General features: G+C 45.0%; 1 protein-coding gene across 2 annotated transcripts in view; it reads right to left on the bottom strand.

The window, feature by feature from the left end:
- Window positions 1–460: 460 nt before the first annotated feature.
- Window positions 461–22097, bottom strand: part of LOC139530280 (DENN domain-containing protein 5B-like) — a 49104-nt gene continuing 27467 nt past the window's right edge. Inside the window, exons 7-21 of one of the 2 annotated variants that reach the window (XM_071326532.1) lie at window positions 21870–22020; window positions 21646–21733; window positions 21233–21349; window positions 20577–20729; window positions 20391–20475; window positions 20051–20126; window positions 19814–19942; window positions 17764–17885; window positions 16704–16849; window positions 16404–16522; window positions 15853–16049; window positions 15483–15565; window positions 7478–7604; window positions 6914–7076; window positions 461–4130 (exon numbers count right to left, since the gene is read on the bottom strand). In XM_071326532.1, coding sequence (XP_071182633.1) covers window positions 3947–4130; window positions 6914–7076; window positions 7478–7604; window positions 15483–15565; window positions 15853–16049; window positions 16404–16522; window positions 16704–16849; window positions 17764–17885; window positions 19814–19942; window positions 20051–20126; window positions 20391–20475; window positions 20577–20729; window positions 21233–21349; window positions 21646–21733; window positions 21870–22020 — 1940 coding nt within the window. In that variant the 3' untranslated portion in view covers window positions 461–3946. Of the gene's footprint in view, window positions 4131–6913; window positions 7077–7477; window positions 7605–15482; window positions 15566–15852; window positions 16050–16403; window positions 16523–16703; window positions 16850–17763; window positions 17886–19813; window positions 19943–20050; window positions 20127–20390; window positions 20476–20576; window positions 20730–21232; window positions 21353–21645; window positions 21734–21869; window positions 22021–22097 lie in introns of both variants that reach the window. The other variant, XM_071326531.1, reaches the window with a different exon arrangement.

Genomic DNA, 22097 nt, shown 5'->3' on the forward strand with positions numbered 1-22097 from the left:
CATGTATGTCTGATATCTAATTAGAGATTAACTTTACAGTAAAACTATTGGTCAACAACTGAGATGCTTATAAAAAAGGGTTTTTAGATTCATTGTTCTTTTCCTTATGTTCCTGACTTGCTGTGGTGAGATACCTACACTCTCTTTCCCTCTTCCTCTCCCATGAGTTATGGGCAAAAGCCATGCTATATTTTTCTCTCTCTCGCTCTCTGACCATGCTTAGAATAATGCCTTGTAATGCTTGTTAATGCTTTGTAACTTAAGCTTTATGCCTTGTATGTGAATCCATTTATTTTACAATGTAATTCCATTCTCAGACATTTCTTAATTGCCTATTACTGTAACTCATCTATAGCGTCCTTGCATATGGCTATTTATCTTATGGAGTCAGATAATGCCATTTAATGGGCTAATTTCTTACAGAGTCGTGAGAATCATATCACCTGACAAATAAAGCAAATCGTTTATCTTAGACTTTAATCTTTAACGACACGTTTCATAAATATTCAAAGTAACAATAATACATTATTGCTTACCCTAATATCTATTTTCAGGTAATATTAGTAGAGACTTGGTCATTGTGGCTTTGACTAAGGATAGTGCTTGCAGGACAGCGCACGAGACAGTATCTTGGGACCTTGTCAACAAAAAAAGCACATGTAATATCAATATAATATGAAGCTTATTTCTGTACTCAGTGTTTGACCTAGCAATAACAATTAAATAAGCAACATGATATTACGATCACAAAATGCAGAAAACACTTTTCTACTTGTTGACAGATTGTTTTCACAGGTCTATTGTAAGTAACATTGTATATTGTAACATTAGATGACTGAAGGACAACTTCTTACTAGGCGACGTTCAAATAAACAAACATTCACAGTAAAAAAAAAAGCTGTGTGAACAAAATGTTCATTTAACACAAGACCATTTTCAATATTTCACTAACTTATATTTGTCAGCAAAACCAGAATGACCCCGGAGGCAAACAGTGAATCGAACAACACAGATCAATAAGTCAGGGAACATTAAGAGTCGTGCCGCTTATGGCTTCAGTAGGTAAAATAAAACCTCCAATGTACAGGACTAGGCAACTGTTGCACAGAGACAATTTCAAGAGAAAATTACATGAGTTTTTGGTAACACTTTAAATCAACTTTCATGAATAGGCATTCATAAACATTTTTATATATTTTTTTACCCCTTTGACTCCCCAATGTTGTGGTATCCAATTGGTAGTTACAGTCTTGTCCCATCGCTGCAACTCCCGTACAGACTTGGGAGAGGCGAAGGTGGAGAGCCGTGCATCCTCCGAAACATAACCCAGCCGAACAGCACTGCTTCTTGATACAATGCCTGCTTAACTCGGAAGCCAGCCGGAAAGCGACTGTGTCAGCGTGCATTGCACCCAGCCCGCCATAGGAGTCGCTAGAGTGCAATGGGACAAGAACATCCCTGCCGGCCAAACCCTCCCCTAACCCGGCCAATGCTGGGCCAATTGTGCGCTGCCCCATGGGTCTCCCGGTCACAGCACTGTGCCACTCGGGAGGCCATGATTAACCATTTATAAACTTAAGTGTTATTTGTAAGCCTTTATAAGCATAATATTTTATAACATTTATAGTTTATAAAGCATTTGATGTTTTTTTTCATGAAAGATATTACAAAGTGTTACCAAGGTTTGGAGGACAAACATGTACACCAGCTTTTGAGCAGAGTAACTATCCTAAATTAATCCATTCACAATGCCCATACCATAAGAATACACATGATTGGCGGGCAGAAAAACTGTGTCTAGAGAATACACCACAGAGAGAGAAAAACAGGGGTGTACTCATTAGTGCATACCATTGAAAACGGTAGCGAAAATTAGTGTTTCTTATTGGACAAGTTCGTCCCTCCTCGTTTCGGCCCGTTTGATTCCTAGTGAATACACCCCTGATATGGCCATGCATGCATTTGTCCGGTTTATATTACCAGGGAAAGCATAACAGCAATAGGATTCAAAGTAGCCTGGTGGGCAGGTCAAAGTTCATGACCATCACTACCACCACAACTCTTTACTCCTCCCTTGTTCTTCACGGTGTGAGCTGAGACATCAAAGCTGGTTGGCTAAAAGGGAATCACTCCGCCTCACTCCTCCTTGAGACAGATCACAGTGTAGATAAGCATAAGAGGAGAAGAAAGAAAAAACATGTTTTCTTCTGTGTGTATGTACAGTATGTATGACATTGACTTCTTTAGTGGACAAGGCAGTAGGCCTGCTGTGCTGTGGCAATATAGGCCTGCAGAAGCTGCCGTTTGGCAGTGGCTTGTTTCTGGGTTCCTTCCCCTCCCAGACACCACCCACAAATAACTTCCTCTTTTCATGAGAGTTCAGCTGTCTAGTTCTGACCAGCCCTGCTGGCTGTGTCTCAATAGTCTAAAGCCTGTGACGCAATTTCTGTTGTAGACGTAAGTAGCAGGGTTGCATGGGGAGTAATTTATTACATGTAATCGGGAAGAAAAAAAAATACATGTAACTTTGATCAGCGAGAAAGTAATCTGATTACATTACGGAGTTTGGGTAATCCAAAAGTTATTTTACCCGTACATTTTGGACAGGTAACTAGTAACTAACGGATTACATTTTGAAAGAAACCTACCCAACCCTGGTTGCAAGTGACATCTGAGTCCCGAACAGAACGATATGACAAGTCTTGTAGCTCACTGGTTGGACATTGCATCCAGTCAGTTGGTGAAATAGGATCGATTTCTAGCACTTGCGATTGCAATGCAACAAAGTTGCTGGCCATTTTTGTGGGTTGAGACAAACTGAGCAACCCAGACGCAGCTTTGTTGCAAGCATTAAAAAAATTGCGTTCAGATTGCTTCGTGTGACTTCGGCTTAAAGTAACTTCCTGTCATTGTCTCCTTTCCTTCCTCTACACTAGATCAGATAGGATTTAAGAGGTGACAGTCCAATGACGAGCTTTGTGCCACACTGCTTACAACTGCCAAGTCTTCTCAGATCGGTGCAGAAAGGAAGGAGAGGACACAGTGAGAGGCAGTCATTAGGGCTGTGACGGTCATGTCATTTTGGATGACGGTAATTAGTCAGCCAAATGACCGCGGTCATCGTTATATAACCATATGCAGAGCAAAACAAATTATATTTATATATCTTTTTTTAAGGGGCAATCTGCAGTTGCTACATTCATTTTGGGACTTGTGATTGAGTGATATGTACCCATTGATTCTTAAAGAATATAACTTACAAATGCCTCATTTAGTTCAAATGTTATACCTCATCAGAACCTAAAATATAAGCTTCTTTTACTCCAATGATTGTAAACAAAGTCAATCTAAACAAACACTTTACCCTAAAACATGGTTAAAACTATAATTCTGACATCATGGATGGTCAGTCTTTGCATCCATAGCTCTGTTTATGAATTTGAGAGTGGTTACATTTCTCCAGCCCCATCCCTTAGCTTTATACCAAAGCAGGGGTGCTTTTTTTATCGTTTCAACCGCAGATTGCCGCTTTAAAGACGCACATTTTCTTTCTCCTGACTGCTGCTGCAGGGAGGGGGGCGTTGCCTAGGCAACCAAATACTAGTTTGCTACAACATCCTGCTTGTTTCACCAAGGAGCAACAAAGTTTCACCGTTGTAGAGTCCATGTTACAGCAGAAACCGACACAACAGCACAAATGCCCAGCCGTCCCGTCAGCTGTTCATTCCACCCCCCAAAAAAACATGATCATAATTTCAATGGTTATGAAGGTGACTTTATTTTCATGACAGTCTTCGTCCATAACCGTCAGTTACACGGTTATACGGTAAATGTGCCAGCCCTCGCAGTCACTCGACTCTGTTGAGGTCCTGCTACCCTGTGTACGTTGTGCATTCTGTGAATAGGGGTAAAACTCCATATCCCAGTGTCCTCAGCGGCGGTGGGGTTAGAGGTCAACCCCCTTAATGAGGGCTGTCTCCAGGGTGATGGGGAACTCGTGGAGGGTATGGAGGATGCGAGAGAGGGAGTTGACGGCCGCGCGGTCCTGGACCAAAGCCGACTCCTCGTAGAGACGTGCCGTCAGGTGGGACTCGGCCAACAAGGGGAGCCACTGGGGCAGCAGCTGGTCTCTGCCAACACAGAGGGTCAAAGGTCAAATCATAACTTTCTCCACAGGCCTGTTCAGGAGGGCGCAATGCTACCTAACGTTCAGACAGAAATGCATTGTGTAAAACAAATCTGATTGCCTACCATGTGAAACAGAGGGATCAAGTCAGCTCTATTCATTACATTTCTATCTGCAATGTTCTGAATGTTTCATCTTTCTAAATACACCCCATGATTACTCTGATTAGGACGAAGTTGCCCTAAGGCAACTGATCTAAGCAAAGTTTTGCATTTATGCTATAACGGTTAAGGATTGGAATTGGCGAGAGGAAGCTGATCCTAAATCGGTGCCTATAGAGGCAACTTGTACCTGGAGCTGTTAACTAGGTCCTCAGATTCAAGTTAGGCATTTTATTTCAAATTCAACAACATCAATTAAGTGAGCTCATTCGATATGGGTTTTATTTGATGCTTTTTCCAGTAGTGGTCAGTTACTAGCTAGGTGGTCCGTCTCAGGAAAATGTAGATACAATCTACAGAAGAGTACTATGTCAAAATAAAGCACCTCAGACCACTTACAGCCCAAAGTCCTCGCCGAAATAACAGCGTGTGATGTAAACGAGTCAGGTCGGTGACTGTGAGGCCTTGGTGGCTCCAGGAAGGGGCAAGACTGTGCTGAAGCCCCATCTAGAATAGTCCTTGCACATCCATGCATGTACCATATATTGCAAGCACTCGTATGCATGGACCAAGCTACTCCTTACCTGCCCCCAGTGAAAAATGTATAGTGCCGCCCCTGGGCCTTGGAGACTAGGGCCCGTATCCACAAAGCCTCTCAGAAAAGGTCCTAGGAATCCTGATAAAACCTGTTTTAAGACTAAAGAAAACTCCAAGCTCAGAGCTCTGAGTTTGGCCGGGCAGTCTTAACATCATCCTATAAGATGATGTTAAGACTGCCCGGCCAAACTCTGAGCCAACTCATACAACGTGATATTGCGCTCCAAAGGGATAACTTGAAATAACAATGTAGGTAATGAAATAATCAAAATGTTGATTTATTAGCCTATTTGTTATAAGTATTTAGGTATAGCATGTGAAATCATTGTCAAAGGTTGCATACACATCTAGATTATTGATGTATTTAAAATGACATTTTAAAAATGTCGTATACATTTAACCTTTATTTCACTAGGCAAGTCGGTTAAGAACGAATTCTTATTTACAATGATGGCCTACCATATAGAATTATCAAAACATTATTTTTAACAACTCCAAAGCAATTACATGTGTTGCAGGAACCACTGACTCGCTGCATTTCTCTATTATCAAGACACGTGCTGGTAACTCTTAACTGGTTAGGACAGCTCATGAGGTGTGCTAAATATCTATCGACTAGGGGTGACTCTTATTATTAAAGAGGCTTCATGCATAGCTTTTATTTTTACTCATAAGAGTAAAATGTTTATTCTCAGCACTTACGACCAATCTTCTACTTTGTGTGGATACGGGCCCGGTCCTGCTGTCTGAGGAGTGCTCAGGGGCTTCAGGGGGAGGGAAAGTGTGTAACTCTGACTGAAACAATTAACACAACCACCAGAGGGCAGGGGTGACGTTCCAATTTTCATTAGAAGGCCCTGTTCGAATGCATCTATCCAAGTCACACCTGCACAAGTGGGGTCTCAACTGGGGTTTACTCTGAAGGATGCAGCGTTCTGAACACGCAGATAGAAATATGATGATCAGAGCTGAAATGATTCCCTATTCTGCATGACAGTCATATCTGTTCTACTTGTTGGGTTCTGAGAATATGAAATATACTTATTCATGTCACTGAGGGAGAGAGGGTAATGTATAACGTTTACATTATATCAGGTATCCTTTTGAAATATTGAGTGCTTAGGTTTAGAGGGTCTACACCAGAAGTTTATGGTTATCTGTAGGAGGAAGGTATGTGGTGTCTGCAATTAAGCTTGGAATGTGCTGAGTGCAGGGAAAGCGATCCCATGTGGCAGGCATTGATAAGGGGAGAGAGCCATGGATTAGTGATGAAGGGGGGGGTCGAGATCAGCTCAGGTCACGTTAAGGGAGAAAGAAAAGTTTATGGCCCGTATCACTTAGTGTCCTGCCTAGCAGTAAAGACAATGTTTGTACAGATGTGTAAGTGGACACTCAGCCTAGGAGGAAGGGTTAAATATCAGTGCTTGTGTGAAAAGGTGTGTGTCTAATGCAGCTGTATTGATCCTCTGGGAAGAATAAACTTGGTTAAGCTTTCATAGCGTCCGTAGTGTTCGAACTCTGAAAATTAGAACCTAACATACCAAATATATTGACAGTATATGTAACGTCCTGACCAGAGTTCTTATGTGTTTTGCTTGTTTAGTGTTGGTCAGGATGTGAGCTGGGTGGGAATTCTATGTTGTGTGTCTAGTTTGTCTGTTTCTGTGTCCAGCCTAATATGGTTCTCAATCAGAGGCAGCTGTCAATCGTTGTCCCTGATTGAGAATCATATATAGGAGGCTTGTTTTGTGTTGGGATTTTGTGGGTGATTGTTTCCTGTCTTCTGTCTTTATGTTCTGCACCAGATAGGACTGTTGTCGGTTTTCACATTTATTGTTTTGTTGTTTGTAGTGTTCACATATTCTTTATTAAATTATGTTGAACACTAGCCGCGCTGCGTTTTGGTCCTCTCCTTCATCCCAGGAAGAAAACCGTGACAGTATATCTGAATGTTTTGTGATGTGACGTTACATCCTCCTGGCCCCTACCATCTCCATTGCCGTTTGAACTTTCAACTTTGACCTCTCACCTGACTCCCAGGCAGACCAGCAGCTGGAACTTGCCCTCCTTGCCGATGTTCCGCGGCGAGGCGTTGATGGCGTTGGCATAGTGACACAGAGAGTCACACAGTTCCGTTGACCCCCGCAAGTCACCCATTTGATCCGCTGTCTCCATGGAAACCACCACCTTTTCTGTGGGGGAGAGGTGCGGAGCAGGTAACACATTAGAAGGACAGGGTTCATAGAAAAATAATGACTATTCCTACACTACAATTCTAGTAATTTTATTTCTATGGCAGGGATGACCTTTGGATAACTATGGAATAAGGATCTGAGCTAAGGAGTCGGCCAAATTGAGAAGTCGTTCTATGATTTCAGTAGGTGTAAGTACTGTTCTAGAAAAACAACTGTTTGAAGGCAAAGATGAGGCTGTTTACTGTACTGGATGAATCATGCTGTGCTGCACTAACAATGAATAATGTAAAAGTGAACGTGTACTAATCAGCCACTAGATTGAGACAAGTTATATGGACTTACATTACTACACTCCACAAAGTCTGTCCACGTGCACACACACACCCACACCCACTTACCCACAAAGTCCCATATGAACACACTCCTTTGGAATAAGCGGGAGGACTTGAAGCCATGTAGGAGGAACTGTTCCAGGGAGCGCACCAGCCCCTCCTCTCCACACAGCAGAGCAGTCAGGTTCCCCCTCTGAGGAGAGGAGAGGTCTTGCATTCAGAAATGTTTGGGCATATCATCACAGAAATTGGAACGCAGGTTTAGTACGCCAGGAGTCCACCACAATGATGACATTTGATGCACGAGTTCAATGGTATGAGAGTAGCTAATTTTCACATCCCATAAAGTGTCCTTGCAAATGAGGCACTATTGTCTCGCCTATGGTGTTGTACAATTGCCGGGCTGTTGGGTGTGGAGGAGTTGAATTATGGTTGCCATGGTGACAAACCCCAACACAGGGCGATAGTATTTAGTACGCTTCATTTCCAGAGGGCATTCAAAGTACCACGCTTCAGCTTTCCCTTCAGGTTCCAACAGCATATCAATAATTAAAACAACCAAATCCAAAGCACTTGCTGTGACACAATCACCCAAAGCGGTGTGTTTTTATACATTATAATTGAATGGATTTTAAGGCACTTTCTTTCCAATTTTCTTTCATTTACAATTCACTGAGGGGCTGTGTAAATCTGCAAGGCTCCTCAGCTTCTGCTGTGCCAAGGAAAGGGTAATTTATTCAAGCTGTGATAGAGGCGTTGTCCTGGTGGCAGGGGTTAAGTGGCATCCAATTAAAATGTTATTAAGGTGAGCCACAGGCCCCATAGTAGCAATACTACCGTGATCCACCAACAGTCTCTACAGGGCTTGGTGTTTAAAGGGGAGGTCAGGGCCCGTATCCACTAAGCGTCTCAGAAAAGGATGATTTTAGGATGATATTAAAACGCTGCTCAGAGAAAATCTGATCCAGGAGTAAAATCAACCCATAAAAGTTGAACTCGTAATCAGGACAGTTGGAGGTACGTAAAGGAAAGATTGTGGTGACGTTGTTGCAAATCATGGGGAATAACCAATCGCGAGGAGACATAGCCAGCTGTGAACTCTGTAGCACGCTACAGAAAACCACAGTGAACCAAATGTCGCAACGGTAAAACATTTAACGGCCTATAATTTTCACCTGACACGAACACTTTGCCTACTTTAAAAAAAAAATGTTTTTTTTAAATAATATGATGGGCCTATTGCCCTGAATCATACAGTATTGCCTGTCTATGGTGCAGGACCCACTGACTCTCTGCCAATCATCAAGACACCTGCTGGTAACATAATTGGTTAGGACAGCTCGAGCTCTCCTAAATATCTGTCGACTAGGTAGGACTCTTACGACTAAAAGGGCTTCATGAATAGCTTTTATTTTTAGCCATAAGAGTAGGAGTAAAACGTCTACTCTCAGACTTATGACCAATTCTCTACCCTGAGACACTGGGGATACGGCTCCAGAGCAGGCTTTTAAAAGGGGAGGTCAGAGCAGGCCATAGACTAGAGAGAAAAAAAAGCCAGTCTGCCTTTTAACTGTGAGAGATTCTGCCTTGCAGAGTGAAGGTCATGAATCGTGTACAAGAAACACGAACACACTAGGGTTGGGCGGTATCCAGATGTTCATACAGTTCCTGTACCATACCGGAGTACACGGTATTACCGGCAGTGGACACAAGGGATTTCTTTCCAAACGTAAAAAACACACAGAACAATTTAGGCAGCAGGGATCTTGATCCAGGAGGAGGTTGATTGTCTCTGTTGTAACCAAGAAGCTTGAGCTTGCAAACGAGCCACTTATCTTGCAAGTTAGCAAACAAAATGCAGAGCTAGAGCCCTGGGGGCTCATTTATAAACGTTGCTTACGTACAACATATACCCCAAAACATGGGTATGCCAGTTTTCACAAAAAAAGTTGGAATTTATAAGAACTGAACTTGACGTGAGAATGTGCTTTTCTCCCCGCAAACTTTAGACCATGCGTACGCACAGCCAAGAAGCTAAAAATACACACTGAACAGTAGCCTGTTAGGCTTAAGCCTATATATAGCCTGCACGTTGTGTTGTTAAAATAATGCTATTCAAATAAAATGCATAATTACTTTGTATTATTCTTATTGTCACTTATTATTTTAGCTATTTTTACATTATAGGTTAAATATAATTTGTCACTTGGGCCTATGGCAATTCCTTATAGGCTAATCAATTCTCACTCATTAACATTTAACATTGATGCATTTCACTGCACTGGTGCAAGCAATTACTCCAAATTGTCTCTGTTTATATAAATATACCCATGTCTGTTCTAGACTAGCCTCATCCAAAGACCAGGGCTGCGTTGGCAATCTTGGCATGGTTATTCTCCGCGAGCGTCTCTTGAGACGCGCAGATTTTTTTTGCCCACGATGATGACTGGCTTATGAGACAATACAGGTTTCCCAGAGCCATTCTGTTGGACCGATGTGCTGAATTTGGGTAAATGCTTACATGACCTACACGCCGCAATCAGGCAATACCTGTCCATGTACAGGTTTTGACCACTGTTGGGTTCCTAGCCAAAAGGGACCTTTAAGAGGGAATAGTGTGACAGATCGGGCATATCACAGCCCTCCCTCAGCCGCGTAATGCCAAGTGTTGGATGGCATCATTCGTCTGTGTCCGAGGTACATACGGTTCCCCTACACAGCCAGTGAACAGGCAAACAAACTGCAATTTGTAGCAATGGAAGGTTTTCCAAATTGTGATCGGGGCGATCGACTGCCCTCGTGTTGCAATATGGGCAACAGTGAGAACAAGTTTGTGTATGTGAACTGGAAAAACTTCCGCTCCATCAATGTGCAAGTGATTTGTGATCTACAAATGGCACTCACCAATGTTGTTGACCATTGGCCCAGGTCAAGTCACGACTCGTTCATCCGGATGAACAGCAGTGTGGGCAACAGACTATATCTAGGCTAAATAGAGTTGAAGTCGGAAGTTTACATACACTTAGGTTTGAGTCATTAAAACTAGTTTTTCAACCACTCCACGAAAGTGTTGCTACTACACTCAACAACATTGCTGCCCTGAATTTAGCAGGCGCTATTGACAAAGATCAGTGGGAAAAAGTTGCGATGGACTACTCTCTGCACACGATCAGTGTGAACCGGAGTGATTTGACACAACGCGGGCCAAACAAGCTGTACAAACAAAACGGACACGACACATAATGCCCTACTTAGTAACAGGGGTTCCAGTCTGCCGTACAGCGATCATCCATGTATACGGGTAAGAGTCTAGCTACATTTTCAGTTATTATACGTTTCTAATTTTGTCAAAGTCATTTTCATTGCAAGTTAAAGCGTACTGTTAGCTAGCCAGGGAACGTTAGCTTGCTGGCTCGCTAGCTAGCGTTACATGTATGATCTGTGTAATAATATTATTAGTATCTCAAAAATCCATTTGCATTGCTAGTTATATCCTAATGTTAGCTAGCTACTTAACATTGAACGTAGTTGGTTAGCTTTAGGTACCTGCAGAGTCATACTACAGCATTTCATGCACGGTGGCTAGCTATGAAAATCAGTTTGTATTGCTAGTAGTATGGGTTGGGATTATGGTTCCTTCTTTAGCTAGCTAGCTACATGTCTAAACAAAAAGACTCCACTTCACCAGATGATTACATGACCCATCAAGTTAGCCAGGTGTGTCTGGGGGTGATTACGGTCATCTATTGTATTTCATGAACATGTGTAAATGTCTAGACAAAAGTGACCCATCTTCTTAGGTAGATGTGGCTGGGGAGGGGTTATAGCATTTCTTTCACATGACCCATCAATTTAGACAAGTGTGTCTGGGTAAGCGTCATCTAATAATTATAACATATTTTTTATCTGGACACTTTCTATTTTTGATATCGCTACTATGCAAATGTACAAAGTCAGATTAGGATATTGGCCAAGGACTAGATAAAGTGTATTTTTACCTGAAGTTATTCGTTATTGTGGGCTACTACTTTCACCATTTTCAGTCTTGAAATCTTTGGTTGTTTACTACACTACCTTACTCACTCTGTTTAGCACATGTGAATCCTTAAAGAGATGGGTGGGGCTAAGGCTTCAGAGGGTGTGAACGATGCTGAATAGGTGTCAACAAAGGAGAGCTCTCCAGTAGGTGAACCAGAACATACAAGGGCCATTTTCTCAAAAGTGGAGATTCAAATGAATCAACTTTCAAAGCAGAACTACTTTCCCATTGTTCCTCAACTGCAGGTTATGATATACCATTTTGTAGTGCGTAAAAATTGTCTGTCCTCGGTTGCAACACTCACTACAGAGTTCCAAACTGTCTCTGGAAGGAACGTCAGCACAAGAACTGTTCGTCAGGATCTTCATGAAATGGGTTTCCATGGCTGAGCAGCTCCACACAAGCCTAAGAACACCATGCGCAATGCCAAGCGTCGGCTGGAGTGGTATAAAGCTCGCCGCCATTGGACTCTAACAGTGGAAACGTGTTCTCTGGAGGGATGAATCACACTTCACCATCTGGCAGTCCGACAGATTAATCTGGGTATGCGGAAGCCAGGAGAACGCTACCTGCCCCAATTCATAGTGCCAACTGTAAAGTTTGGTGGAGGAGGAATAATGGTCTGGGGCGATTTTTCATAGTTCGGGCTACGCCCCTTAGTTCTTTAGTTCCAAGTGAAGGAAAATCTTAACGCTACAGAAACAGAAATCTCTCTGGTAAGAAGAAGGGCGGGGGTGTATGCCTTATGATTAACGACTCATGGTGTAATCATAACAACATACAGGAACTCAAGTCCTTTTGTTCACCTGACCTAGAATTCTTTACAATCAAATGCCGACCGAATTATCTACCAAGCAGACACCTCGAGGGCCCTGCTGAAAGAACTTTACTGGACTCTATGTAAACTAGAAACCAAATATCCTGAGGCTGCATTTATTGTAGCTGGGGATTTTAACAAAGCTAATCTGAGAACAAGGCTTCCTAAATTCTATCAGCATATCAAATGCGTGACACACGCTGGTAGCATTCTGGACCATTGCTACTCTAACGTCCACGGTAGCATTCTGGACCATTGCTACTCTAACGTCCACGATGCATACAAAGCCCTCCCCACCCTCCCTTCGGCAAATCTGACCATGACTCCATTTTGTTGCTCCCAGCCTATAGACAGAAACTAAAACAGGAAACGCCCGTGCTCAGGTCTATCCAACGCTGGTCTGACCAATCAGATTCCACGCTTCAAGACTGCTTCAATCACGTGGACTGGGATATGTTCCGGTTAGCCTCAGACAACAACATTGACGTATACACTGACTCTGTGAGCAAGTTTATTAGCAAGTGCATCAATGATGTTGTACACACTGTGACTATTAAAACCTTCTCTAACCAGAAACCATGGATTGATGGCAGCATTCGTCAGCAAAACTGAAAGCGCGAACCACCGCTTTAAATCATGGCAAGGCGACTGGAAACATGACCGAATACAAACAGTGTAGCTATTCCCTCCGTAAGGCAATCAAACAAGCAAAGCGTTAGTATAGAGACAAAGTAGAGTCGCAATTCAACGGCTGAAACACGAGACGTATGTGGCGGGGTCTACAGTCAATCACAGACTACAAAAAGAAAACCAGCCCCGTCGCAGACATCAACGTCTTGCTCCCAGACAAATTAAACAACTTCTTTGCTCGCTTTAAGGACAATACAGTGCCACTGACACGGCTCGCTACCAAAGCCTGTGGGCTCTCCTTCACCGTGGCCAACGTGAGTAAAACATTTAAACGTGTTAACCCTCGCAAGGCTGCCGGTCCAGATGGAATCCCTAGCCGCGTACTCAGAGCATGCGCAGACCAGCTGGCTGGTGTGTTTACGGACATATTCAATCAATCCTTATCCCAGTCTGCTGTGCCCACATGCTTCAAGATGGCCACCATTGTTCCTGTTCCCAAGAAAGCTAAGGTAACTGAACTAAATGACTATCGTCCCGTAGCACTCACTTCTGTCATTATGAAGTGCTTTGAGAGACTAGTCAAGGATCATATCACCTCCACCCTACCTGTCACCCTAGACCTACTCCAATTTGCTTACCGCCCAAATAGATCCACAGACGACGCAATCGCCATCACACTGCCCTATTCCATCTGGACAAGAGGAATATCTATGTCAGAATGCTGTTCATTGACTACAGCTCAGCATTTAACATCATAGTACCCTCCAAACTCGTCATTAAGCTTGAGACCCTGGGTCTCGACCCTGCCCTATGCTACTGGGTACTGGACTTTCTGATGTGCCGCCCCCCAGGTGGTGAGGGTAGGAAACAACATCTCCACCCCTCTGATCCTCAAGACGACACTACAGTGGTAGGCTTGATTACCAACAACGACGAGACAGCTTACAGGGAGGAGGTGAGGGCCCTGGGAGTGTGGTGTCAGGAAAATTACCTCTCACTCAACGTCAACAAAACAAGGGAGATGATCTGACTTCAGGAAACAGCAGAGGGAGCATCCCCCCATCCACATCAATGGGACAGTAGTGGAGAAGGTGGAAAGTTAAGTTCCTCAGCGTACACATCACAGACAAACTGAAATGGTCCACCCACACAGACAACGTGGTGAAGAAGGCGCTATCACCTTTTCAGGAGGCTGAAGAAATTTGGCTTGTCACCTAAAACACTCACAAACTTTTACAGCTGCACAAACGAGAGCGTCCTGTCGGGCTGTATCACCGCCTGGTACGGCAACTGCTCCGCCCACAACCGCAAGGCTCTCCAGAGGGTAGTGCGGTCTGTACAACGCATCACCGGAGGCAAACTACCTGCCCTCCAGGACACCTACAGCACCCGATGTCACAGGAAGGCCAAAAAGATGATTCCATTCCAGACATTACAATGAGCCCTTTCTCCTATAGCTCTTCCCACCAGCCTCCACTAATCCAGGGGGTTTCAGACTGGTACAGAGCCGTTTATTTGGAGGGGGGGAAGGGGAGTTGCGAGGGCATTTTTTAATGCTTGTGTACGAACATATCCTTCTTTAAGCCTAGGCATTGGGCTTGAGATTGTTTCTTTAGCAAACTCATACAAGGTAGAAAAGTGTGAGCGCGCATTAATAGAGGCCTGTTCTAATTGTGTTGTGTGTGTAGAAGGACCCCATGATGTCTGGGCGCTCAGCCAAGAATGACAGAAACTAACGGGTTCCTCTCAGCTTAACTGGAGACAGAGTAAAGTGTTATATTCTACACACCAGTGATAGAGCTGTTGTTCTGTTTGGAGCCTGTTTCTGGGCGAAAGGTTCATGTTTTGTGCGTGTTTAGGGGTAGGACATACATCATTTGGGCCGACAGTCAAAGGCGCTTGCTTTCCCAACTTGGGGGAACCGTTGAGCTGCTGTTAGAGGAAGTATGTCTGGAGTGACTTCCTGCCACTTTCGCACCTATTGTCCTCACTCAGTTGCGACAGACCGAGGCAACCATTTCAATCAGTCGTCACTCCCCACACACACATAGATAGGGTCACGTGGTTTTGCAGATGCTTGCATGAGATAACTTGACTATATAAGGCTTCTGTACTCTTTGTGTGCAGGCTCTCACTCCATTTCACCTGCGTGGGTGGTGCGACCGGCCTCCTTATTGTAATACGTTTTTAATAAAAGTAATACCTTGATTGATTATTGACTTTGCCTCTCCTCATTATTAGTTAAAAGGTAGAATTTCCATCACAGAGTACGGTATTGAAAATCATACTATAGGTACTTCTAAATTCCCCAAGCCTAGTGCACACACACCGGCCTGCGCAGACCAGCACACACACACCGGCCTGCGCAGACCAGCGCACACACACACCGGCCAGCGCAGACCAGCGCACACACACACCGGCCTGCGCAGACCAGCACACACAGACACCGGCCTGCGCAGACCAGCACACACACTCTTCTCATCAGAGATTAGACCTCTCTGCTGTGCTCTCTCTATTTTCTGTTTTTGGAATCTCTCTCACACACACACCTACACACCTGCACACCTGCACACACCCACCCATACCTCCTGCTCTGCTTTGTGGAAGTGCTTGACGAGGTTGTTTACGGCCTCCCTCATTTCCTCCTGCACCTGGACAGAAGACAGTCCTGAATGAAGGAGAGAGAGAGAGCGAGGATAATGGAGAAGAGATGGAGGGATTGAGAGGAGGAAGAGACGTGAAGATGGACAATGGCATGAAAGACGATAAGGAGAGCATTAAAAGTAAGGTATAGCAATGAGTGACTTAAAAAAAATGTTTTGCACATTTTACTCATGACAATAGAAAGAAAATATTATGGTTGACTGTTTATATAAAAAGTGAAATATCTGTTTTTGACTGTCGTTTTAACAATTACAGGTGCAAACTGTGTGTGTGTCTGTCCCCCATACATACTGTTGTTACTGTTGCTGCGCCCCAGTGACCCCAGACCCCCCATGTGTCCACTCTGAAGGGGCGAACCCTGCTCCGGGGGTGTCCCCGTCCACCTCCCAGACTCCTCCTCTCCTCTGGGAGACACCAGCTGACCAATCAGCACCCTCTCCAGGCTGCCGTCACCCACACCCTTCCCCAGCCAGCGGCCACACGGGAACCTGGGAGGAGAGCGTGGGTGTAGATAGATAATGGGGTCAGAGGTTAGATGTGAAATAGGGCAAGCGAGAAGTCATTTGGGATTGGGCAATTCAGAATTATGAAGGAGAGTCACATTCATTGCGCACCAAACAAAAAGGGAGGGACGATCTAAACTTGTCTAATAATAAAAACACTCATTTTCCTGTTGTAGAACGTTTTCAAACGTTTTCCGTTGCGCGCCCTAATGAACATGACCTAGGTGAGTGCAGAAATTAGAGCGACACTTTTCCGACTAACTTGGTCAAAAAGATGTGGAGCTCAATGCAGGTTTGACACACAGCCAAAACAGTGTCCATACAGTATGTGTGCGTTACCTGTAGGTGTGTCCAGTGATCTCGTTGTGCACAATCACACAGTCCACCAGACACTTAGCCAGTAGGCCAGAGTTCTCCTGCCCCAACTGCAGGGTGCTCAGCCTGCCCAGGTTCTGGCACTGACACAGAGACAGAGAGACCAAAGTGAGAACTGTGTGTGTGAGACAGTGATTTGTGAGAATGCGCGTACATGTAGATGTGTGCGTGTGTGTGTGTGTGTGTACATGCATGTGTTTGCACATGTGTTTGATGGAGAATTGCCGAAGCAGCCACCCAGCCCAGAAGAACGGAGCATCTCACCTGGAAGAAGATCTCCTGTGTGTTCTTGGGGATCTGCCTGACCCCAGAGTCACCCAGCTCTCCAGACACACACACCCAGGGGTTGGATATTGTCATGGCAATGCTCAGCTTCTTCATGGGCGTTATGACAACACGGTATGGAATGCCTGAAGGGACACAAGAGACAAGGACTTTTACATTGTGGTCATTTTGCAGATGCTCTTATCTAGAGCGAGGCAGTGAACACATTTCACATTTCAGTGCAATGTTAGATGTTTACGGACCTTGGCCTTACAGGTACCTCTAGTTCAGGGTTCCCCAACCTCACAGAATTTGTCCCGCGGGTGGTTTTATTTGCCCCCCCCCCCCCCAAAATTGAACATAAAAAAAAATATATATAATCATTGTTGGACATAAGACTGTCGAAACCCCAGGAAATCAGCTCCAAGTGATTTTATTTTAAGAAATCTGTAGTAATATTCTCACGCATAATTGAGCCACGGGATCGACTACAAATATAAACAAGGTCTGAAATGATTAAGTCAAACATTATGTCTGTTTGGGCTTCTTGCGGTCAATTTGCAGTCTACACATTATTTATAATTATGTTCCAGACCCCTGATCATTTACTCAAGACAATTTTATTTATTTTTTTAAAACGGCCCGTGGCTGAATTTAGTTGATGATCCCTGCTCTAGTTTAAACCAGCTAACAATGTTCGGTTCCCTAGTGCGCTTGTGGTAACGTTCCACTATCCAGTGTTCTAAAAACGTTCCCTCTTAAAACGTTTCAGGAACTGTCTAAGAACTGTTCTCAGAACTGCAGGTAGATGTTGACTTATGATATGAAGATAATGTTTCTGCAATATCATTCTAATAACTGCAACGCTCTAATAACATTAGGAAAACGTTAAGGAACCCAATGAGAACTCCCCCCGATATGTTCCAGGAACGTTTCTGGTTTCAGTATCTTGGAAGCTGGGATGTGTTCATTAGGACCCGCAACACATAAACACATTTAGCAGAAAACTAAATGGAACGCTTCTCATTGAACACAGCCCTGTGGAATCGGCCAGACTTACTGATGGAGATGAATGTGCGTGTGAAGCAGAGGTAGTCCACAGTGTTGAGGGACAGCAGGTGGAACAGGAACTGCTCCCTCTCCTCCTCACACAGTAGGAACGCATGGGGCTTGTACAGCTGCCTGCAGGGAGGGGACAAGTGAACACACACACCTCACAGAGAGAAGAAAACGAAGCATACGTCTGAAGATTCATCTGTCATTGCCCTTTTCACCTCATGGTGACGACCCGAAACGTGCTGGCTCAAATATTTTCATTTTCACATGGTCCTTTCCAGCACGGTCCTAGCAACTATCGTGGGTGTGCAACCAAGCCAGCTCGGGACGGCTCGGCTTGGCTCTGCTCAGCTCAAGTTTCAAGTTTCAATGGCACATGCACAAGTACAGTGAAATGCCTTTCTTGCAAACTCAAAACCCAACAATGCACTAATCAATAACAATTGAATAAAAAATGCGCAATAAAGTAAGTAAGCATACTATATACAGGAAAACAATTATTAAGTCAGTTCCAATACAATATTTACAATGTGCAGGAATACTGGAGTGATAGAGGTAGAGTATATGGGGTAAGGTGACTAGACATCAGGATATATGATAAACAGTAGCAGCAGCTTGTATGTGAGTGGCTGTGCGGGTGTGTCAGTATAAATCAGTATAAGTCAGTATAAATGTCAGTATAAATGTATGTGCGTATGTGAGTGGGAAATTGATGGAGTGAGTGTTTGTGTGTGTGTGTTGGAATGAGTGTGTATAGGGCCCTGTGAGTGTGCATAGAGACAGTGCACAAATAAAGGGTCAATAAAGATACAAGGTTAACGCAGACAGTCTGTGTAGCTATTTTGCTAGCTATTTATCAGTGGTACTGCTTGGGGATAGAAGCTGTTCAAGAGCCTGTTGGTGCCAGACTTGATGCACTGGCACCTCTTGCCGTGCGGCAGCAGAGAAAACAGTCTATGGCTTAGGTGGCTGAAGTCTTAAACGATTTTCCGGGCCTTTTTTTCAGACCGCTTAATATACAGGTCCTGGATAGCAGGTAGCTCAGCCCCAGTGATGTACTAGGCTTTCCGCACAACCCTCTGTAGCGCCATGCGGTCGAAGGCGGTGCTATTGCCATACCAAGCAATGATGCAGCCAGTCGATATGCTCTCAGTGGTACAGCTGTAGAACCTTTCCAGGATTTGAGGGCCCATGCCAAACTTTTTCAACCTCCTGAGGAGATACTGTCGCGCCTTCTTCACGACCGTGCGTGTGTGTGTTTGGACCAGTGGTTTGGACACCGAGTAACTTGAAGCTGTCTACCTGCTCCACTGCCTCCCCGTCGATATGGATGGGGGCGTGCTCGCCCCCCGTTTCCTGGAGGAGCTGGTGGACTACACCAGCTCCTTGGTCTTGCTGACGTCGAGGGACAGGTTGTTGCTCCGGCACCACACTGCCAGGTCACTGACCTCCTCCCTGTATGCTGACTCCTCGTCGCCGGTGATCAGGCCTGCCACCGTCGTGTCGTCAGCGAACTTGATGGTGCTGGAGTCGTGCGTGGCCACGCAGTCGTGGGTGAACATGGAGTACAGGAGGGGACTAAGCACACACTCCTGTGGGGCCCCTGTGTTAAGGGTGGTGGATGTGATGCTGCCTACCCTCACCACCTGGGGTCGGCCCGTCAGGAAATCCAGGATCCATTTGCAGAGGTAGGTGTTCAGACCCAGAGTCCTAAGCTTGGTGACGAGCTTGAAGGCGACAATGGTGTTGAATGCTGAGCTTTAGTCACTGAACATCATTCTCACATAGGTATTCCTCTTATCTAGGTGGTTGAGGGCAGTGTGGAGGGCAATTGAGATTGCATCGTCTATGGATCTGTTGGGGCGGTATGTAAATTGGAGTGGGTCTAGGGGTGCTGGGATGGCGGAGTTGATGGTGTGCCATAACACTCAAAGCACTTCATGATTACAGAAGTGAGAGCTTCAGGACGGTAGTCATTGGAGCATGAAGGTCGTAGGAACAGGAATGATGGTGGTCAGTAGTGTGAAGAGGGTATATGTGATATGTGTGTATACCTGATTAGGTTCTGGTTGGCCAGCAGCAGTTTGAGGTGTTGCGAGAGCACTTTCTTCTCCAGGGAAAGATGGATCCAGGCCCGTGCCCGACCCACCTCACTGAGACTCTCACTCATAGTCTGGACAAACCTAAAACAAAAATTTAAAAAACGCTATCAGAAATTCAATGGTTTTCAAAGATAGCAGTGTTTTGGGTTGTGTTGCACTGTCCATTTGGGTTATGTTGCACTTTATTACCTCATATCCTGTACAAAGGAGCCCTTCGGGGGTGCAAGCCCCTCCTCTAGCCTCATACTCTCCAGCCCATTGGACACTGTAACCAGGAAGAGAGAGTGATTGGCAGATGTGATCAGACTTGACAGAGTACACCTAACAGACAAACTATTATCTTGTTAATGACAGGTGACGCTAGCAGACCAGAACATAGAATGATTGAGGCATGATTAGATAGATAGATTACTGTACTACATTCCTAGTATGTGTCTAGCCTGGTCCCAGATCTGTTTGTGCTGTATATTAAATTCCAATGATCATTGTCATTGGCAGCACAAACAGGCTAGTATGTATCTGCTCTGACCTGGAGACTCGGCAGGTGATGGTGGCTCCATCTTCTCCCCATTGGCCTGGCAGTGGAGCAGGTGGGACCACAGAGCCGACCTTCCCTAGACGGTACAAACACTCAATCACCCACTCAACCACGGCAAAACAGCAGTGTGTGATTACAGTATGTATGAACGTGTGTTTGTGTATGTTTGTTACTAACCTGTTTGAGCAGCAGCCCGTGGCCCCAGGTCCTCTCCAGCAGGTCACAGAGGCTGTGGATCAGTGTGTTCTCCTGCAGGCCCGTGATGCTGGCCTCGCCTTGACCCAGCTCCACACTCTCCTTCCCCATCCTCTCCATCAACATACGCCTGGTCTGCACCACACAGAGACACACAACAAACACTAAATCTGGCCTAAATCCTGACTTCTTACTCTTAGGCTGCGTCCCAATTCTACACCCTTCTACCGAAGTGTGGACTTGATTTAAGGATTTTAAGTCCATGACGGGGGCTGTGCTAGGGCACACTTTAGGAGAAGTGTGGAGAATGGGGACGCATGTCAATACATGATTCATGCAAGGGTCAGAATTAAGCACCCGCAACTCAAGTTAGGAGGACTTGGCCCTCATTGAATGTAGTCTTGATTTATGTTATCATTTCAAGAATCAGAGGTCACAAAACTGACATTTTTCAGCTACAGATGCACTGCACACTAACACTGCATTTCTCCAAAAGTGGAGAACAATATAGGGAATAGGGTTCCATTTTGGACAATCACTCTGTATATCTACCTCTAATATGCTGTGTGATTGTCTAGGGTCGATGCCCAACTGAAAGATGCTGTGCCCCTGCTGTGGTGGGTCCGGAGACCCCTTACCTTCAGGCGACATTCACTCAGGAGCCCCTCCACGAACCCCCGCTGGATTTGAGTGACAGCTGAGGGGGAGGGGTCAAGAAGCTTGGACTGGTGTAGGCTCCTCCTCCCCGGGGAATACTTCTAACGGATAAACCCAGAGAGTACGAGCCAATCAGACACACAAAAAATGTTAATTCTGAAAACAACCAATAACTCCTTTCCTAGCCCCTACCCATCCTGGGTTTGTAGATCGGACTAAAACAGAGAGGGACTACCTGGCTCATTTAATTTTTTCCACTTAAAAACCCCCCCGAAGAATCCAGAATGATGGTCATGCGAAGAAATGGGAAGGCATCACCATATTGCTTACACCAGTTAAGGGAAAGGGCAAGTGGTTGATTTTGGACAGGGCCATAGGTAAAGCAGGTGTTTACCTCTCTCTGGTCATTGCCCAGTCCTGATGTCGTCTCAGTGGTCACTGGTCTCTTAATGTCGCTCCTGCGAGTGTTACGGCTTGACCACCTGTACACAGGGGCAACTGCATCAGACTCAATGTACATTGTGTGTTTGTGTGCATGCAGGTGATTTGTGTGTGTGTGTGCTTAGGTCATTCTTGTGTGTGTGTGTCAGTGTGTATATATGGGTGTATGTTACTTACTTGTTGGTGTTATGTCCCTGTGCCAGTACATCAGCCTGCAGCCTGGGGAAGCAGCCCTGTTGGTGTCGACCCTGGCCGATCCTCATGTCCAACAGGTGGGGGTGGATGGCCGTGTGGTCAGCCTTCAGCAGCCTGCGTTCCATGGCCTGGGCTAGGGATCAGAGCAAAATAGAGGTGGGAGATGTGAGTGGGGCCTACTGGAGAATGCTGTAGGAGAGGCAGTGCCAA

This window comes from Salvelinus alpinus, chromosome 9 (genome assembly GCF_045679555.1).
Source record: "Salvelinus alpinus chromosome 9, SLU_Salpinus.1, whole genome shotgun sequence".
Classification (NCBI taxonomy): Eukaryota; Metazoa; Chordata; class Actinopteri; order Salmoniformes; family Salmonidae; genus Salvelinus; species Salvelinus alpinus.